We start from the raw sequence: 16,768 nt of genomic DNA on the forward strand, positions 1-16,768 counted from the left end.
TAAAATCCGCCACCTTAAACATACTGTTTCAAAAAATAGAATAAATTACTTAAACTCCCTCAAACTAATGTATTGTATCACTTTAAACCTTTCGCCCCCACCTTTGTTCATATTTGTTATTTTACCTTCGGATTAACTTTTACAAATTACACTAATCGCCCTGACGTAAGGCTTAATTGCAGGAACTGCCTCTCCATTTTGGGAAATTAAACAGGCGCCCGGGGGAGGGGGGTAGTGTGCAGGAAAAGGGAGCAAGAAAGGAACCAACAAGCAGAGAGACAAGGGGGGGGTTGAAATTAGTGCCACCTTCGAATCTTCTTATCATATTTGTTGTTTTTGTAGTTCCGCAGTACAATAACAGGGTGTAAAGAATCGATGTTCTATTGAGGCTGTGCCTGCAACATAGAGGTAAAAAATTACACAATCAATGTGCAGTACCCAGTTTAGGGTCCTGCTTTCTCCCAACAGTTATAACAGAATGGGAAGTATATGTTAGAGCTTGAATGGCATGGAAACAATGCCGCTGCTTCTTTGTGTCCTCTACTACTGAAAAGCTTCGGATGTAGTTGCCGTACTGGCGCTAATGTACGTGTCGCAGGTGGAAAGGTGCTGTTTCGCCACCATAATGCCATCCGTTTCCATGCCTCTGAAGGCGAATATGGATAATATAGGAACATCCATGCATCGAGACATTCCATCATGCCACAGCATCGGCTTGTCTCTTGGTTAGTCGCGCATACAGTCCGTCCTTGGAGAGAAGCTCTGTGTGGTTGCCCATCTGCATGGAGGATACAACATTAAATCAGTATTATGCCGGTAAGTTCCTAGCCAGGAATTTGCGTGGTGCCCCGTCTGCTTATTTGTCTACTAAATATCAGAATAGCCAATGCTGCAAGAGGACATACAGCAAAGAGTATCATGACATGCTAACGGTATAAGAACAACTACAAGCCTTAATCCTACCAGATGGGGTCGGCTCTTCTAGATCATGCTACTAGCCATTTAACAACAGTATGAAGACTTTCTAAACCTACTAGGCTCTGATTTCCATGGCAAAGGGCGAAATGTGACCATTTTTCTGAGATTGTCTGCTTTTAAACTTTAGAATAGATAATACATAAAAAAAAAACATTATAATATCAGAGTCGATTATATGGTAATTATCCAGGGTCTACTATGTAAAGGCGACTCGGATGCGCCCCCCATTTGTTGTCATCAGAATATATAGGTATTATCTATGGTTCAATGTAGAAATCAAAAAATCAGAGGGCACACCTCAACAATTTGACCACCATCCATTACCACTATCCGGTCAGCAGCTTGTATTGTGGACAGCCTGCGGAAAAAGGAATCATGTTGTACAACTTTTTTGTGAATATTCTCAAATGCAGAGTACAGAAGCACGCACCTGTGTGCAATTACTATGACGGTTCTCTTACTCTCCTGGTCATTCCTGACAGCGCGAAGGACCCCCTACATATAGTGGGAAATAACAAAAGTCAGTGATTTGAGTTCCCATGTTTGACGGTTTCGGTTTATGATGGGTGTAGCTACCTTAACATAATGTTCACTCTCTGCATCTAGAGCACTAGTCGCTTCATCAAAGATCAAAATGGTTGGGTCCCTAAGAATAGCACGGGCAATTGCAATTCGTTGCTTTTGTCCTCCACTGAGTAAATCATCATCAACAATTGTTTCATAACCATCAGGCAGGGATAAGATGAAGCCGTGAGCATATGCCTGCTTGGCAGCCCATTCAACGTCCTCCTGCTTAATATCTCGGTTACATCCATATCTGATGTTTGAACTGATGTCCATCCGGAAAAGTCGAGGTTCCTATTGCAGACTTTCAAAATTAAGGAAAAAGACTTAACACAAGCTTGGATGAAGGAGCTAGAAGTTAACAAGCAGAACCTGTCCCACATATCCAATTCTTTCCCTGAGCCACTTGACATCCATTTCTTTGAGAGGGAATCCATCAATTAAAATCTATAAATTTAAAATATGATGCAGTTGCAAAAGATGTTAGTAATGAACATTTCTGCAATATATAACTGAATAAAAACAAGAAAAGAATAGCATGCCAGGCTAGTCATGAAGGAACAAGGAATTTTTTTAAGAATGATAATGAAGTGACATAAATTGAAAGAGATGCAGACTGCAGTGCCAGTCATAAAGAAAGAAATTATTGACAATGTAGTGTCAACTGTTAAAAAGAATTTTTGAAGAAAATGATGATGCCAACATAAAGAAACAAGGCCCCAGCTAGTCTCTCTTTCCCGCCCCCTCCAATTTAAAATTTTGTATCAATGGGTCATGCTTCTGAGAACAAGACTCATATTGATTTTTTTCATAACAAAAAGCTAGTCTGCTGGATTTCCTGACTAAATGGATTGAGTTCTGCATGGAATCCTCCAACGTCTATTAAATAACTATAGACCAGAAACTGAGATGGTTAAACCTAAATCTGCTATTTCTAGTGCTTTTTAAGCATGGCCTCTAATCATGTCAACAATGTTTACTCAGTAGGAACTGCTTATTAAAAAAGAATTCCATTATTCATTTTCATTTATTCTATAACAAGATGTCTATTGTCCAGCAAATGGTAAAAGTCTTACCTGACCACTTGTTGGCTCATAAAGACGAAGCAGAAGGTTTACGATAGTGCTTTTACCACTACCACTAAGGCCAACCTAAAAAAAATTGAAATAAATTAGTTTGGTACTCATGGTTGTTATGTAAGAAACAGCAACAAAAGGAAATCTACTTTCTTACAATTGCAATCACTTCATTAGGATGCACTGAGATATTTACTTGTTTTAATACAGGTACCTGTTCAAATGATGAAAATATCAATTATTTTAGTATCACCCAAAGAGTTATTAAGTGAACATAAAATGTAATTTTACAAGACAGTTTAATGGTATTGGAGAAAAGCAAACACCAATAGAAGATGGATTTAACAATGTTAAGTGTCAATGTCACAAGACTGCACAATATCATTATTGATATGCAAGGAAATAGTGAAGTCTTGTTTCCCTCAGAAAATTGGACACTATACACGTTAGCATTGGCAAACCTTGTGGGATCAAACCAAAATTGCTTGATGGGGAAAAGTTCAGACTAGTCAGCTTGACATAAAAGTTCATCTAGACACACATAATAATATGTGCTTAAAAATGTGCAGTATGGCTGCCTAGGTGCATGGAATGGCATTCCCAGACATTTGCTCAAGTATCAGTTTCATTAAGAAACATGAGTACATAATCTGGAGCATATTTAACCAGTGCCACCTTCCAAATGGATAAGTGTGGACTATGAAGTGGGAATGGGAAACCATTTTTCCACTAATCCAGAAGTATAGGACAATGGATAACCTCGTATTGTTTTGCTAGATTACCCCAGTTCACTGCTGACCTCGGAAGTGGGAAAATACACTGAGTGATATATGGTTGTACTAGGACCCAATATAGAGGTTATAATTCACAAAGGTGGTTTCAACTTTCAATGGAAAATTCAGTCTTTTCAATAGCAGAAATTATGAAGTAACTAACTTCTCTAGAAACAGAATTTGTTTCTTCTCTTTCAGAGGCAAGTCTAACTGTGGACCAAGTTTGGTACCATCTTGCCAAGATAGGTGTGTAATAGTGGGTATATATCAGGCATCTGCAAAAATGGGCTAACAGCCTGATACATACACTAGAAGAGCCAAGTAGCATTAAGTTAAATATGTCATGAATGTAGCACCTTTCTCCAACAGGAAACTTGCAAATGACAAGAAACATGGAGTAGAAAAACACACATTTCTTAGAGTTTCAAACTCAAAACATAAAACATTGAAGACTAGAAGTGTACCATTGCTCTTGAAGGATAATAAAAAGATACATTCACAAATTCAATATGTCCCATCAGCCTTTGCAACTTTAATCCTGCAATATTTTGACATCCAATACCCAATTTACGAAACAGAATAGATTGGAAATCATAGCATGCAAGGAAAAGAATGGCAAAAAGGGACCGTAAAAACAAAGCAATGTCCTCGCTGAGTGAACACACCAACTAATAAGAAAAATCTACAGTCACATTACAGAAAAATGAGGTGTAAATAACAATGCAAAAGGATGAGGGTCCATCAGCTGTATCTTGATGGATGCACCTTTAGGTCTATATTCAGTTTGGTGGTCTTCAACCTTAAAAGGAATGTTTCCCCCATTTTCTCATTTTATTCCTGGTTCTCCTCAAAATATCAAGAACCTACATACCTATATTTTGCTATTTATTGTGTCCAATAAAAAGACATCCTAAGTGGGGTTGATTTAGTGACTTTAGAGAAAATTCCTTGCTGTCTAGCCCACTAGAAGGCTTTCTGTAACAACATCGTTCAAGAATAGATTTGAAAAGTTGAAAATGAACCACAATGACATTCAGCAAAATTTGAGTGGATCCTTTTTTCAGGCTCATTTAAATAATCATTTTAGCAGATACAAGCAATATACACACACAGTCATCACACGGAAAAAGATTGTACACCAGAAAAAAAAATATGGAAAGCTCTTTTAGTGAATAATCTTAAATAGCAGATAGTATCTTCTAATTGTGGTGCACAAGTTTAAATGGTCAGAAATCGACAAAAAATGAAGCTAAAGCATTATAAACCAAGAAGGATTTCAGTTGTTAAAAGTATCTAACAGAATATAGAAGTAATTAAAAATTAGTTCTATGCCATCAAGAAGTTCAAGACTTCTCTGCATTAAGAAGGTCCAACGGTGCTTGCCTCGAGCTAGGAACTGATCACTGGGAAAGAGATCCATTAACTGGAAGACTTTTTCACTTGCCCCAACAGACTGCATCAATGATGACAAACTGTCCCCCACCCACCAAGTTGAAAAGATAAGCCATTCACTGTACAATATGAACTTTGTCAATTGCTCTGCTGTTATTTGACCATGCAGAATAGATACTCCTCCTATCAGCACAGCAATTACCTATAAAATCAGGTATAAAAAATAAAGCAGGAAGTTAACTCTAAAAATCACAATGCAGAAGGCAGTTTTGATGGTATGAATTATATCCACTGAAGCATTTATGGATGGCATATAATCTGCAACAGACTTCAAAATTTTCCATTTGACACTAAAGCAAGAATCAATTCAAAAAAGAAATTAAAAAATTAAAAACCTCAAGATCAAAAGGATGTCAGGTGAGTGGAGGGACAACACTTTAGAGCCTATTCGAGATCAAGTGTTAAGCTAAGTGTTGTTGTCAAACACAAGCTCCAACATGGTGGCATCTTTGTAGAAGTGCCTGTACTTCTTAGAGAATGCAAATCCTTTTAAGTTAGTAATTCTAAATTGGAAACATAATATGCTCGATGAGCCAACTTTGGTTATTCTTCTTTTAGTTACGGCAACTTTAATTATTCTTCTGGATTGCATTTTGAATCTTATAAATAGAAGTGTCATGCATGTGCTGCATAGGAAGGAGAAAGTTTCGAGGACAAACACTATTTTACATGCATAGACAGCTTTTCCCAGGGCCGCAAAAGGCTTACAATGGGAGCCCACCTCACATCCAAGTGTTTCGATGGTCATCCACAAACCAAAACCTAACTATTCCTAGGCTAAAAATGCTAAAATCGGTGTCAAGATATATCAAACCAAGCAGGCTATCAAATTACCCAGAATAACTCCACGTTACTAACTAGCTCCCTCCATAAATAGAATAAGATAATAATTGATTAAAATGTTATAATCATTAGTAGGAAATTATATCAACTTGACATTCAGAAAGGACTCAGACCTGTGTTGAGTGATAAAGTGTGTTAAAACTAAGATTCCAAAGTCCGTATGCTGCACTTTGCCGCAAGCTTACATCAGCCAACTTTCCCAGCCACTGCTGGTACCTATCCACAACAGCAGCAACTTAATTTATGTCACAGCAGTTACACGTACAACAACAATAATACATAAGCCTCAATCCCATTAGGTGGGGTCAGCCACATGGTTTCTGTTTAGCCAGTCTTATCTATCAATAACAAGACTTCTTCTGTTCTGTTGAACAGATTACGATAAGAAGGATTCTGAACATGCTTTTAACAAACAAAAAAAAGTTCATCATATGCATGTTCTACCTGCCAAGTTCTTGTTTCTCAGTTCCATACACTCGAACAGTTCTCATCAAAGAGAATGTCTCCTGAGCAACCTATATCATTTGAAGAACAATTTTGATTTTGAGACACTCCACGTATTCATGTGTCATTCATCTCACTATATATAATAAAAATTAGTATTTCAATCATACATCATTGGCAGAAGCAGTGAATTCTTGAATCAACTTTGCTGCTTTCTTCTGGTACCTATAAAGGAACATAGAATAAGTGCAGGACCCGAGCACAGCAATGGACCTCAACAGTCTAAAGGCAAAGTAACAATCTTGGACACCATTCACTAGTTCAAAACAAGGGCTTTGAGCTAAGTGTTAATCCAACCATTAATCAAGAAGTAAATTGATTTAAGCCATTGACTCTCAAGGTTGTTCATGCTACCTGCATAAGAATGGGCTTCATGATGAGCACCCCAATTTTGTTCCCTCTAAACCTTGTTTTTGTGAGTTCCTCATATTTAAGGGAGTTTAATACAAGCACTTTCTCTTATCTTTTTTCGGACTTTTTATTTTTGGGTAGGGGAGAGGAGGGAGTTGGGAGGCTATCCTAGTATATTGTTCGCCATGAAAAGTAGCTCTTTAGTTTTGGTTTCTTATGTTACCTCAAATGGCTTAGCTCTTTACTTTTCCCTTACCAAACACCTAGTTTATTTTTAATATGCCTTAATTGGGATGTAGCTTATCCCATTCAATTCCAAGGCATCATCCACAAGTTTTATTTTTTTCATTCTTTTAAAAACAAAGAAAATAGCATAAACATACACAGCAGAATTATAGAAGATCTTACTGGCCGTATAACAGCATAATGGCTGAGAGAGCAGAGCATATTGCCAATGTACATAATCCAAGTGGCCATGATAAAATCAACAAGTAAACCAGTGCACCTATCCCCTGAAAAGGCAAATTAAAATGAGATACTCTATTTTCTGAAAAATAAATGGGAGAAATATGAATGTTCTTCCTCACTTTTCATTGATCCATAGGGTGAACTATATATACAAAAAATATCCTAAAACTCTCCTAAATTACAGAAATAGATTACAACAAATTTAAATAACAAAACATTACAAATTAGAATGAATTTGAACTTGGATTGCCTCATCTGTTTTGAAAATTGCTTCATCCTTTCTTTCCTTTATCCTCTTAGGTAGCGTTTGTTAAAATGAGTAAGATAAGGTTGGAATACTTTTCGGACCAAAATATGGAATGGACAAGATAAGGCTGAGAAGCATTCCAAGATTTTTATCAAATTATTTGTTAAATTTTTTGGAATGCACTAGAGGACATATGCGTTATTTTTTCTTATTTATAAGGTCCAATATATGCTTATCTAGAGGGGGGGAGAGAAGCATATCTAGAAAATGCCAGATAAGAAGCCACGCGACTTCTTTTTCAAGGGTTGCCAGATAAATTTAACAAACACATTGGAAAATACAAAAGTCTTGAATACTTTCCATATCTTACCTTTTTCGATCTATATCTTCGTTAACAAACACTACCTTAATTTGAACTTTTCCAATCATTTCTCATAACAACCTCATCTCCTTATCTACTCATTCACAACTTTGAATGAATTTTTCTTTTCGTTTATCTTCTCCAACACTCCCCCTCAAGCTAGTGAATAAATATCCATCATTATCAATTTGCCTAATTGATTCAAAACCTTATTTCTACATGGCTTTAGATAGGATGTCTGCCTCTTGAAACTCAGTAGGAACATAAGAAAGGCTTATATCTCCACTCTCAATCTTTTATTTGACAAAATGTCGGTCAATTTTTACATGTTTCATCCAGTCATGTTGCACCGAATTATTTGCAATACTTATTGTCAACTTACTATCACTATAGAGCTGTTTTGGAGAGGATATAGGTATGTTAAGATCCTTCATCAACTTTTCTAACCAAATAACCTCGCATATGCCTTGAGCAATGGCTCTATACTCTACTTCTGCATTGCTACAAGCCACTATGGATTGCATCTTGCTTTTCCACGTAACCGAGTTCCCCCATAGTTTAGTACGATATCCTGATATAGATTTGCTATCCTCAATGGATCCAACCCAATCTGCATCTACATATCCACTAATGTCCTTGTCTTGGCTCTTTCTAAATAACAATCCTCAAGATGTCTTTTTGAATGTGAGTGCATGAATTAAGTAATGATACTTACAGCATATGCAATGTCAAGACAAGTAAGAGATAAGTAGATTAGTTTTCTTACTAGGCATTGGTATCTTCCCTTATCCACTTGGTATTCACCTCTGTTGTCTTCTTTACCAATTGGGTTCTAAAGGAGTACTAGTAGGTTTACACCCAAGTTTGCATGTTTCCTTTAACAAATCTAATGCGTGCTTCCTTTGGGATATGAAAATACCTTCTTTTCTTCTAGCCACTTCCATTCCAAGGAAATATCTCAATTCACCTAAGTCTTTTACTTCAAATACATTCCTTAGTTGCTTCTTGAGATTCTCAACTTCTTGGTTGTTATCCCCTATGGTGATAATATCATCCACATACACAATAAGGATTGTTTTTCTTCCATCTGCTTCAAGTTTTATTAATAAGGTATGGTTTGCATGCCCTAGCTTGTATCCAAGCTTGTTTAGAGTATCACTAAATCTTTTGAACCATGCCCTAAGGGACTGTTTAAGGCCATATAGTAACTTCTTTAGTTTACATATTGTCCCCCTTGTATCCTCCGTCTCAAAGCCAGGTGATATCCTCATATAAATATCTTCTTCTAGTTCACCATTCAAGAAAACATTCTTGATATCCAGCTAGTGTAATTTCCAATCTAGATTGACAACCAATGAACGGATAGAATTCAGCTTGGCTACTGGGGCAAAAGTTTCCCCATAGTCAAGTCCTTGAGCTTGTGTGTCAATACTCCTATTTGACTTGTACTTCACAGTAAATACCCACTTGTTGCCCACAATTTTTTGCCATCGGGTACTCTCACGATATCCCAAGTGCCATTGGGTTTCTAAAGCCTGCATCTCTTCCATAAATGTTGCCTTCCATTTTTCATCCTGTAATGCATAATATATATCTCTAGGGATCACAATATCACCAATGCTAATAGTAAAAGCCCTGAACTGAGGAGATAGGCGTGAATACCCCAAATAATTGGAAATAGGGTGTTTGGTACATGATCTCACCCCTTTCCTTAGTGCTATTGAGATATCTAGGTCATCAAATCCTTTATATTCCAACCTTTCCACAGCACCAGCATCTAAACTTATCTCTGGATTAGACAATGGGCCTGGTTGAGGATCACGAGGCCTTCTAGAATAAACCAATGGTGGTTTGTCAGAAGCCTAATCATCCTGGATCTAGTTGTCCTAATCTCCCCCTTGATAAGGCACCAAGCTTTGGGTAGAAATAGGGATTGGTTCAAGAACAGGTTCAGTAGCAAAAACCGTAGAAGGTAGGGAAGTAGAATGAAAGGCAGGAGGTGAAGAAGTAGGAAGAGATATGGTGGAGTCCCAATATTGCTCTGTGCTAGGTGTGCCCCCCTGTAAAGGAATATGGGAAAAAACTGGTTGATGCTAAAAAAAAAAAAGGCATCACGAGACACAATAAAGCATCGGGTACAAGGGCTATAGCACTTATATCCTTGTTGAGTAGGAGAATAGCCACAAATATGCATTTGAGGGCTTTAGGTTCAAGTTCGGATTGAGAAGGTTGGTACTTGTATACAAAGACGATGCATCCAAAAACTTTCGAGGAAAGGGAATTCAAGACTCGAGTATGATGAGGATAGAAGTCAAGAAAAACGCTTAAGGGAGTCCTGAATGCAAGAACCTTGGAGGGAAGCCGATTAATGAGATATGAGGTTGTGAGAATTGCTTCTCCCTGGTAGGAATTAGACACTGAATTAGTGAACATGATAGCCCTAGCAGTCTCAAGAAGATGGTGGTTTTTTCTTTCTACCACCCCATTTTGCTAAGGATTGTAAGGGCATGAGTTTTGGTGAATGATACCATACTTAGTTAGATAATGGTTGAAGCCATTGAAAAAATATTCCCAGCTATAGTCTGAACGTAACACGTGAATGGAGGATTGGAAAACATTTTATACCATTTGATGAAACCTTTTGAAGTTATAAGCTTCGTATTTGTCTTCCATGAAGAACACCCAGCTAACTCTTGTATGATCATCTATGAATGTGATGAACCAACGAGTGTTAGTTAAATTGGGAGTCCTTGCTAGTCCCCAAATGTAACTATGGACCAGATAAAATGGCTTTAAAGGCTTATAGATATGAGTTGGATGTGAACTTTTGGTTTGTTTAGTAAGGATATATTGTTCACAATGAAAAGAATGGCTCCTTTTATTATTGAAAAGAGAAGGATACAAAACTCTAAGATAATTAAAGCTAAGATGCCCTAAACCTTGGTGCCATAACATGACTTCAAAATCTAAAATAGTCAACAAGGAGGATCGAATGTGTGACCTAGATCCAAGAGAATGACCAAGCCCTGAGATATGATAGAGACCTCCTTTCTCCTCAATGCTGTCAATCATCTTTCCCGAAGATAGATCCTGAAATTCACAATAAGATGGAAAAAATATTACCAAACAACTCCTATCTCTAGTTAGTTTGCTTATTGATAACAAGTTACATTTTAAATCAAGCATATATAGCACCGATTTTAGAATTAAGCCTACCACAGAAGTTGGTCCTTTTCCTTGAGCCATAGATGTTGTACCATTAGCCATGAAAATAGTTATACCCTGATCACAGGGTTCATAGTCTGACAACACCTTAAGTGAACCGATCATGTGATCCGAATTACCTGTATCTATTATCCAACAGTCTATAGTGAATTTATGAGAGATTAAGGAGTATCTAGATATACCTTGTTTGGCCAGAGATACTACCGGATTAGGATTATCTGTGGCCTCAAATTTAATCACCTTGGTCTGACTCAACAACTGTCATAATACTTCCAACTGATCTGCCGATAAAGTTAGATTAGTTGGTTTTCCAGCTTTAGCCTCTACCACATAGGCAGATTGATTCCCCTTCCCCTAGTTCTTTGGTTTCTAGTTCGTTAGTTTTCCATGGATTTTCCAACACGTCTCCCTTGTATGGTATGACTTATTGCAGTTGTCACACCACTGTTTATCCTTCTAAGACTCTCCTCCAGATGTGTTAGGTGTTTTCATCCATAAAGTAACCAGGGTTGATGTTTGTGTGTATACATCATTATTAGAAGACCCTGATGCAGTTTGCATCACCTTCTTCCTGCTTTCTTCTCGTCTAACTTTTGCAAAAGCTTCCTTTATAGATGGGAAAGGCTTTGTTCCAAGTAATCTGCCTCTAACTTCATCTAGATCAGAATTGAGGCCGAGAAGGAAATCAAACACTCTCTCATTTTCTATCATCTTGTCATACTTTCTTCCATCTTCAGAATACTCCCAAGTGATTTCATAGAATAAGTCCATCTCCTGCCACAATTCTGTTAGAGTGTTGTAATATTTAGTAACAGAATTAGTACCTTGCCTTGTCATTCGAACAGTAGATCAAATCTGGAAACATTGAGCAGGGTTCTCCATATCTGAGTATATATCTGAGTATATTTCTCGTATAACTTCCCAAATTTCCTAAGATGTCTTGTAGGACATGTAAGTTCTCCCAATTTTTAACTCCATAGAATTGACCAACCAGGCCATGACAATGAAATTCACCGCCTCCCAAACGCCATAGGTTGTTGATTTTGTGTTAGGCTTAGGAACTGCTCCTGTTAAATAACCGACCTTCCCTTTTCCCTGAACTACTAGCAGAAATGATTGGGACCATTCTCTAAAGTTGGTTTCATTCAGTTTATGCTAAATAATCTGGAGAGAGTGGCTGTCAATAGCAATTGGAGCAGCTGGAACTTGTGTATTTCTTGTTGGAAGAGAGACAGTAGTAGACGTCTCACTAGCTGATTGAGTTTCAGCAATGGACTTAAGGGATTCTACACTTCATAGGTAAAAAGGAAACGTCTGCAATGTGGCTCTGATACCATGAAAAATAAATGTGAGAAATATGAATGTTCTTCACTTTTCATTGATCCGTAGGGTGAACTATATATATAAAATATATCCTAAAAACTCTCCTAAATTACAAGAATAGATTACAACAAATTTAAATAACAATACATTACAGATTAGAATGAATTTGAACTTGGATTCCCTCATTTGTTTTGAAAACTGTTTCATCCTTTCTTTCCTCTATCCTCCTAGTTTGAATTTTTCCAATCTTTTCTAATAACAACCTCGTCTCCTTATCTACTCATTCACGGCTTTGAATCAATTTTTCTTTTCTTTTATCTTCTCCAACATTTTCAATCAATGAGACTTTATGTTTAGGATAGAAAAGCAACCTGAAGAAGATTCCTTAATATCAAATTAAGATCATTTCCAATAACACGTGACACTTGCTGACAATCTGCTCCAAGTCTGCTAGTCAAATCACCAACTGTTTCGGCGTCAAAATATGATATATCCTACAAATAATGTGACACAAAAGCAAATTATTCAATGTACCAAGAAATCCAGGCAGAAGACTGTGTTTGTCTTGTAGTATGCACATGGAAATTAGGAATTGAACTATATAACATGCATGTGTGTGTACACTTAACCTGGTAAAGAAGAGTGGAGTATAAAGTTTCCCTCATTCGCTTTACCTGCAAAATGTAAAGATAGGATAAGAAAATCAAGAATCCACTTAAACGTTTGAAATAAAAAAAACAACCCAGTGCACAAGGACCACACCATGGAGTTGGGAGGTCAATCCCAAGTAGTTTGGGAAACATTCAATTGACAATTTGACATAAGTTCACTGGTTCTACATTCTTCAAAGAAACTAAAACTTTTTGCAATTTGATAACACCATCCACATGGACAATGTCAGAATCATAACAATACATATCTTGGCCATTTTTTGAATTAGAAATTAGCCAAATAACTAAGTAACACAATCACATAGGCCCTCTATATCCCTATTCCATCCAGACCACTCACCTGAGAAATTTATAACATATATATCTGATGCCCTTGGTCATAAAAGAAAGATTTTTAAGAATTTAAACTGTGAACATAAACTTACAAGAATCATATTTGCGATGCCAAAACAGCAACCTCGTATGCCACTGTATTTCAAATGCAAAAGAGCATGCAATCAGTGCTTTCATATTGTTAAATCAGATGGCTGAAGAACAAGTGGAAACTTCATAAAAACAAACATAAAACAGAGAAAGTTTGTTTAGATAAATACATTTATGCATGTAGCAAGCCATACGATTGCAAATTTAAATTGAAAGGGAGGAAATGTTTCTCTATCCTGGTCCTCATTCTATAAATTCCATGAGTCTAACACAGCCCACCAAATTATGGGATCATGCCAAATTTATTGCAGCGAGCTTGTAAACGATTCATGTTTTGATCATTCCCTGTATGTTATTTAATATGCAGGCTAGCTAATTAATATGGCGGTTAATTGACCCTACATTTTTATATTCCAAACACTATCATAAATTTCCCAGTACAAAAGGGCCAGCAACCAAAAATCCATTCTAAAGAAGTCCAATATTAGGAACCTATTCTCATGTATCATTTTACCAAATGAATAGTTACACAGTTAATCAAGTAAATGATCAGTTTTTTATTTCTAATCAAGCTAACAACATTAATTTTCAGTAGCTACAGAAATTATACAATCAAGTTCACAAACCATAAGAACAATTTTGATCAGCAAAACCGTTTGTGCCACTGAGAGAAATGGCCAAGGATAGCTAGAAAATTTTCCACATAAAGTAGCACCAAATCTCCCCAACTAGTGGGATTAAGGCTTGTAATTGTTCGCCTTATTGTTGCAAAGAAGCATCAAATCTCTAGACACACTCACACGTATATGAAGAGAGAGAAAATAAAAGTTAATCTGATGTCCCTACTAAATGACTACCAATATCGCAGTACCACTTCAATAAAAGGAAACAATAGTTCCACACCTGGAAACATTAAGAAAGCATGCAGCTAATATTTCCAAGGAATTGGCAATCACCTACCTCTCAGACCAGTTCATGTAGTCATAGGCTCACTCGTCTAGACATAAACCTAATGACATTAGGCTTTTCCCATCAGTATCTTAGCCGGAAGATAGGAATTATGTAAAAGGCAATCTGTATAAGCTCAAACAGTTTTTAGTATGCAAAACCAAAACTTCTCACATTTCACTTTTTTCTTAGTTTTCCAATTAGGAGTTGTTCACAGCTAAAGCACAGATTAGGATCCACAGCCAAGTTGGCGTGCATCCAGGGCAGTGCAGCAACAACTGAATATCTGTTGTAATCTTAAATCAAACCTATCAATTATAAAGAACACTGATATAAAAGAGATGCACTCATTGTCAAACACTTTTGAGTAGGGATCTTTGATCATACTATATGTTAACCTGCAAATTCCTGCAATGAGACAGAGTAGAATCAAAAGATGCACATTCCGGTGGAAGACTGCTATCTCCCCACTTTGCGCAGAAAAGATTGATGCTGTCAGGTAATGTGGTATCGAGATCTCTGAAAACTGTATCACAAAATGATTCAGTTGCATTGACAACTAAAATGGAACATGGAAAGTGAACAACTATTTCATGAAAAAGAAGTAAAAAGAAAAGGAAAAGAAAATGATACTTTTTTTATGTATTAATGTTGCTGCATTGAAATCAAAAATGTCAAGCATCATCAACAGACACCAACACCAAGATTATATAATAACGTTGCTGCAGGGCCAGGGGCCAATTTCTTGCTCAACATTTAAGTTCAATTAAAATGAATCATGTAGCATGATGAGGCCATCCCTTAATTCTTATTAGGTTGCATTAGGATAGGGTCATTGACCCAGTCATATGTCATTTAGAATTTGAAATTCCAAATCCACTGTCCAGTTATATAATTGTTGAAAACATTTAGATTTGGACCCAAGAAATATAATTTGAAATCCCTCAATCCAAGCACAACCTTAATGTTTTTCCTCCATAACTAACGAAAAATTACTAAATTGATGAACTCCTTGGAAGCTTATACCAACGTCCGGGTGTCCGGCTTTCTTGGAAACTTCCCAAACAGCCTTTATCTAACGTTTTGAACTCATTCTCAATCCAGAAAAAAATGGATTTGTGGGTAATCAATAATAAGGCCCTTTACAGTGGCAATAAATACCAAGTTGACATTTCAACAAACAAGTTATGTCCTTGCAAATTCAGCGACAGAGAGACAAAGAAAAGGACTCACAGCTGTAATAATAAGGGAAGTAAAAGCCGCAAAGATGACCCATCGATCCTTAGAAATCAACTCCCACATCCGAGAAAGAGCCCGCAACAGAGTCACAGGCTTGGCCGTAAGTGCAACTTCGACGTGCTCGGGGAAGCTCCACCACCTCCCTCCGGGCAAAATTGATCTGACAAAAACCACCCACCTCAGGAGCCTATTGGATAACTCCTCGTTGCTTTTCCGCCGGAGTTCTTCCGACGACTCTTCTGGGTTATTACTTTGCCCCAGAAACCCATTCAGGGAAGCTGATTTTGGCGCAGAGATGCGGGCGAATCTGTTGTTATAGCGGCGTAGCGATGAGAAATTGAAGGACGAGTTAGTTTCGGCGGCGAAACGGAGGGCTTTGGGACGAATGTTGAGATGGGTTTGTCTTGGGCGAAAGGAGGAAGAAGGAAGAGCTTGAAGGTCGCAAAGCGACAGAGCCATTTTGCATGAGCTGTGTGTTTAGAAACCAGTTGAAGGGTTGAGGAAAAAGCTGCGATTTCAGGCTGACCAATCGGCAGTTGGGTCCGGATATGTAGTTAGCACGAGGTGAAATTATCGGGTAAATCACACCAGACGTCACCAAATTCCGGTCTCTTTCGCAGATCACTAAATTTTAATTTTTTATAAAATAATTATAAAAATTTAAAATATTTTATAATCTGATTGCATTTAAGATTTTGGGAAATTTGTAAAAATAGGACTGCCAGTGAAAAATATTTTGGGAAATTTGCAAAAATAGGACTGTCAGTGAAGAATTTTTTAAAAATAGGACTCTTAATTTTCTTTTGCAAAATTAGGACTTTTGAGAGTTGAATATACTAAAATACCCCCGATTTAAATCAGCTTACGATCCCCTTCGTCTTCTTCATCTCGCATGCACATCCTCAATCGCCCCGCAGACCAAAACATCTCTCTCATTCGTCCTTTGTTCTAAGCATCTAAGGTTGCTGTTTCTTCGTCGGTCTTCGCCTTCAAAGCCATTGAAGATAATTTAAGAATATCTGATATTTTTTAAAGATATCTGTTAAGAATATCGATTAACAGATACCGATATCTGTTAACCGATATTGGTTAAGGATATCGATTACCAATATCGGTTAAGGATCGATATCTGTCAAAGACCGATATCCTTAACATATATCTTTAACAAATATCAGATATTCTTAACAGATATCTTTAACACTTATCTGTTAAAGATATCTGTCATGACCACGATAAGAAACTAAAACAGTTGCAGTAAATATATCAGTCACGACCGCAATCAACGATGCCATGGCCCTACTGCAATCATTTTTCTCATTTTC

The 16,768-nt window shown here is 37.1% G+C and overlaps 1 protein-coding gene across 4 annotated transcripts; it reads right to left on the reverse strand.

Moving 5' to 3' along the window:
* Nucleotides 1–287: 287 nt before the first annotated feature.
* LOC127809861 (ABC transporter B family member 26, chloroplastic) lies at nt 288–15,985 on the reverse strand. Of its 4 annotated transcripts, none has more exons than XM_052349002.1 (18): nt 15,441–15,985; nt 14,606–14,733; nt 13,262–13,304; nt 12,795–12,839; nt 12,537–12,659; nt 6,950–7,053; nt 6,301–6,355; nt 6,131–6,201; nt 5,800–5,902; nt 4,775–4,985; nt 3,856–3,929; nt 2,776–2,832; nt 2,619–2,693; nt 1,915–1,989; nt 1,555–1,836; nt 1,409–1,473; nt 1,276–1,336; nt 288–778 (listed from the first exon to the last, which is right to left on the reverse strand). In XM_052349002.1, exons 1-18 carry the CDS (start codon nt 15,903–15,905, stop codon nt 698–700), a joined length of 2,118 nt encoding a protein of 705 aa, XP_052204962.1. In that variant the 5' UTR covers nt 15,906–15,985; the 3' UTR covers nt 288–697. The 4 variants fall into 4 exon arrangements, with proteins under 4 accessions (XP_052204962.1, XP_052204963.1, XP_052204964.1 ...); XM_052349003.1 differs by having other exon boundaries at nt 14,595–14,733; nt 15,441–15,625; XM_052349004.1 differs by lacking the exon at nt 15,441–15,985 and adding an exon at nt 14,220–14,268 and having other exon boundaries at nt 14,606–14,730.
* Nucleotides 15,986–16,768: the final 783 nt, after the last annotated feature.

Source organism: Diospyros lotus, chromosome 9, assembly GCF_014633365.1.
Source record: "Diospyros lotus cultivar Yz01 chromosome 9, ASM1463336v1, whole genome shotgun sequence".
Classification (NCBI taxonomy): domain Eukaryota; kingdom Viridiplantae; phylum Streptophyta; class Magnoliopsida; order Ericales; family Ebenaceae; genus Diospyros; species Diospyros lotus.

Coding starts and splice junctions, on each gene's coding strand:
- LOC127809861 (XM_052349002.1), bottom strand. CDS start 15,905: ATGGCTCTGTCGCTTTGCGACCTTCAAGCTCTTCCTTCTTCCTCCTTT. Junction 6,356..6,949: donor ATTATGCTGTTATACGGCCA/GTAAGATCTTCT, acceptor GTTCCTTTATAG/GTACCAGAAGAAAGCAGCAA. Junction 1,837..1,914: donor GAATTGGATATGTGGGACAG/GTTCTGCTTGTT, acceptor AGTCTGCAATAG/GAACCTCGACTTTTCCGGAT.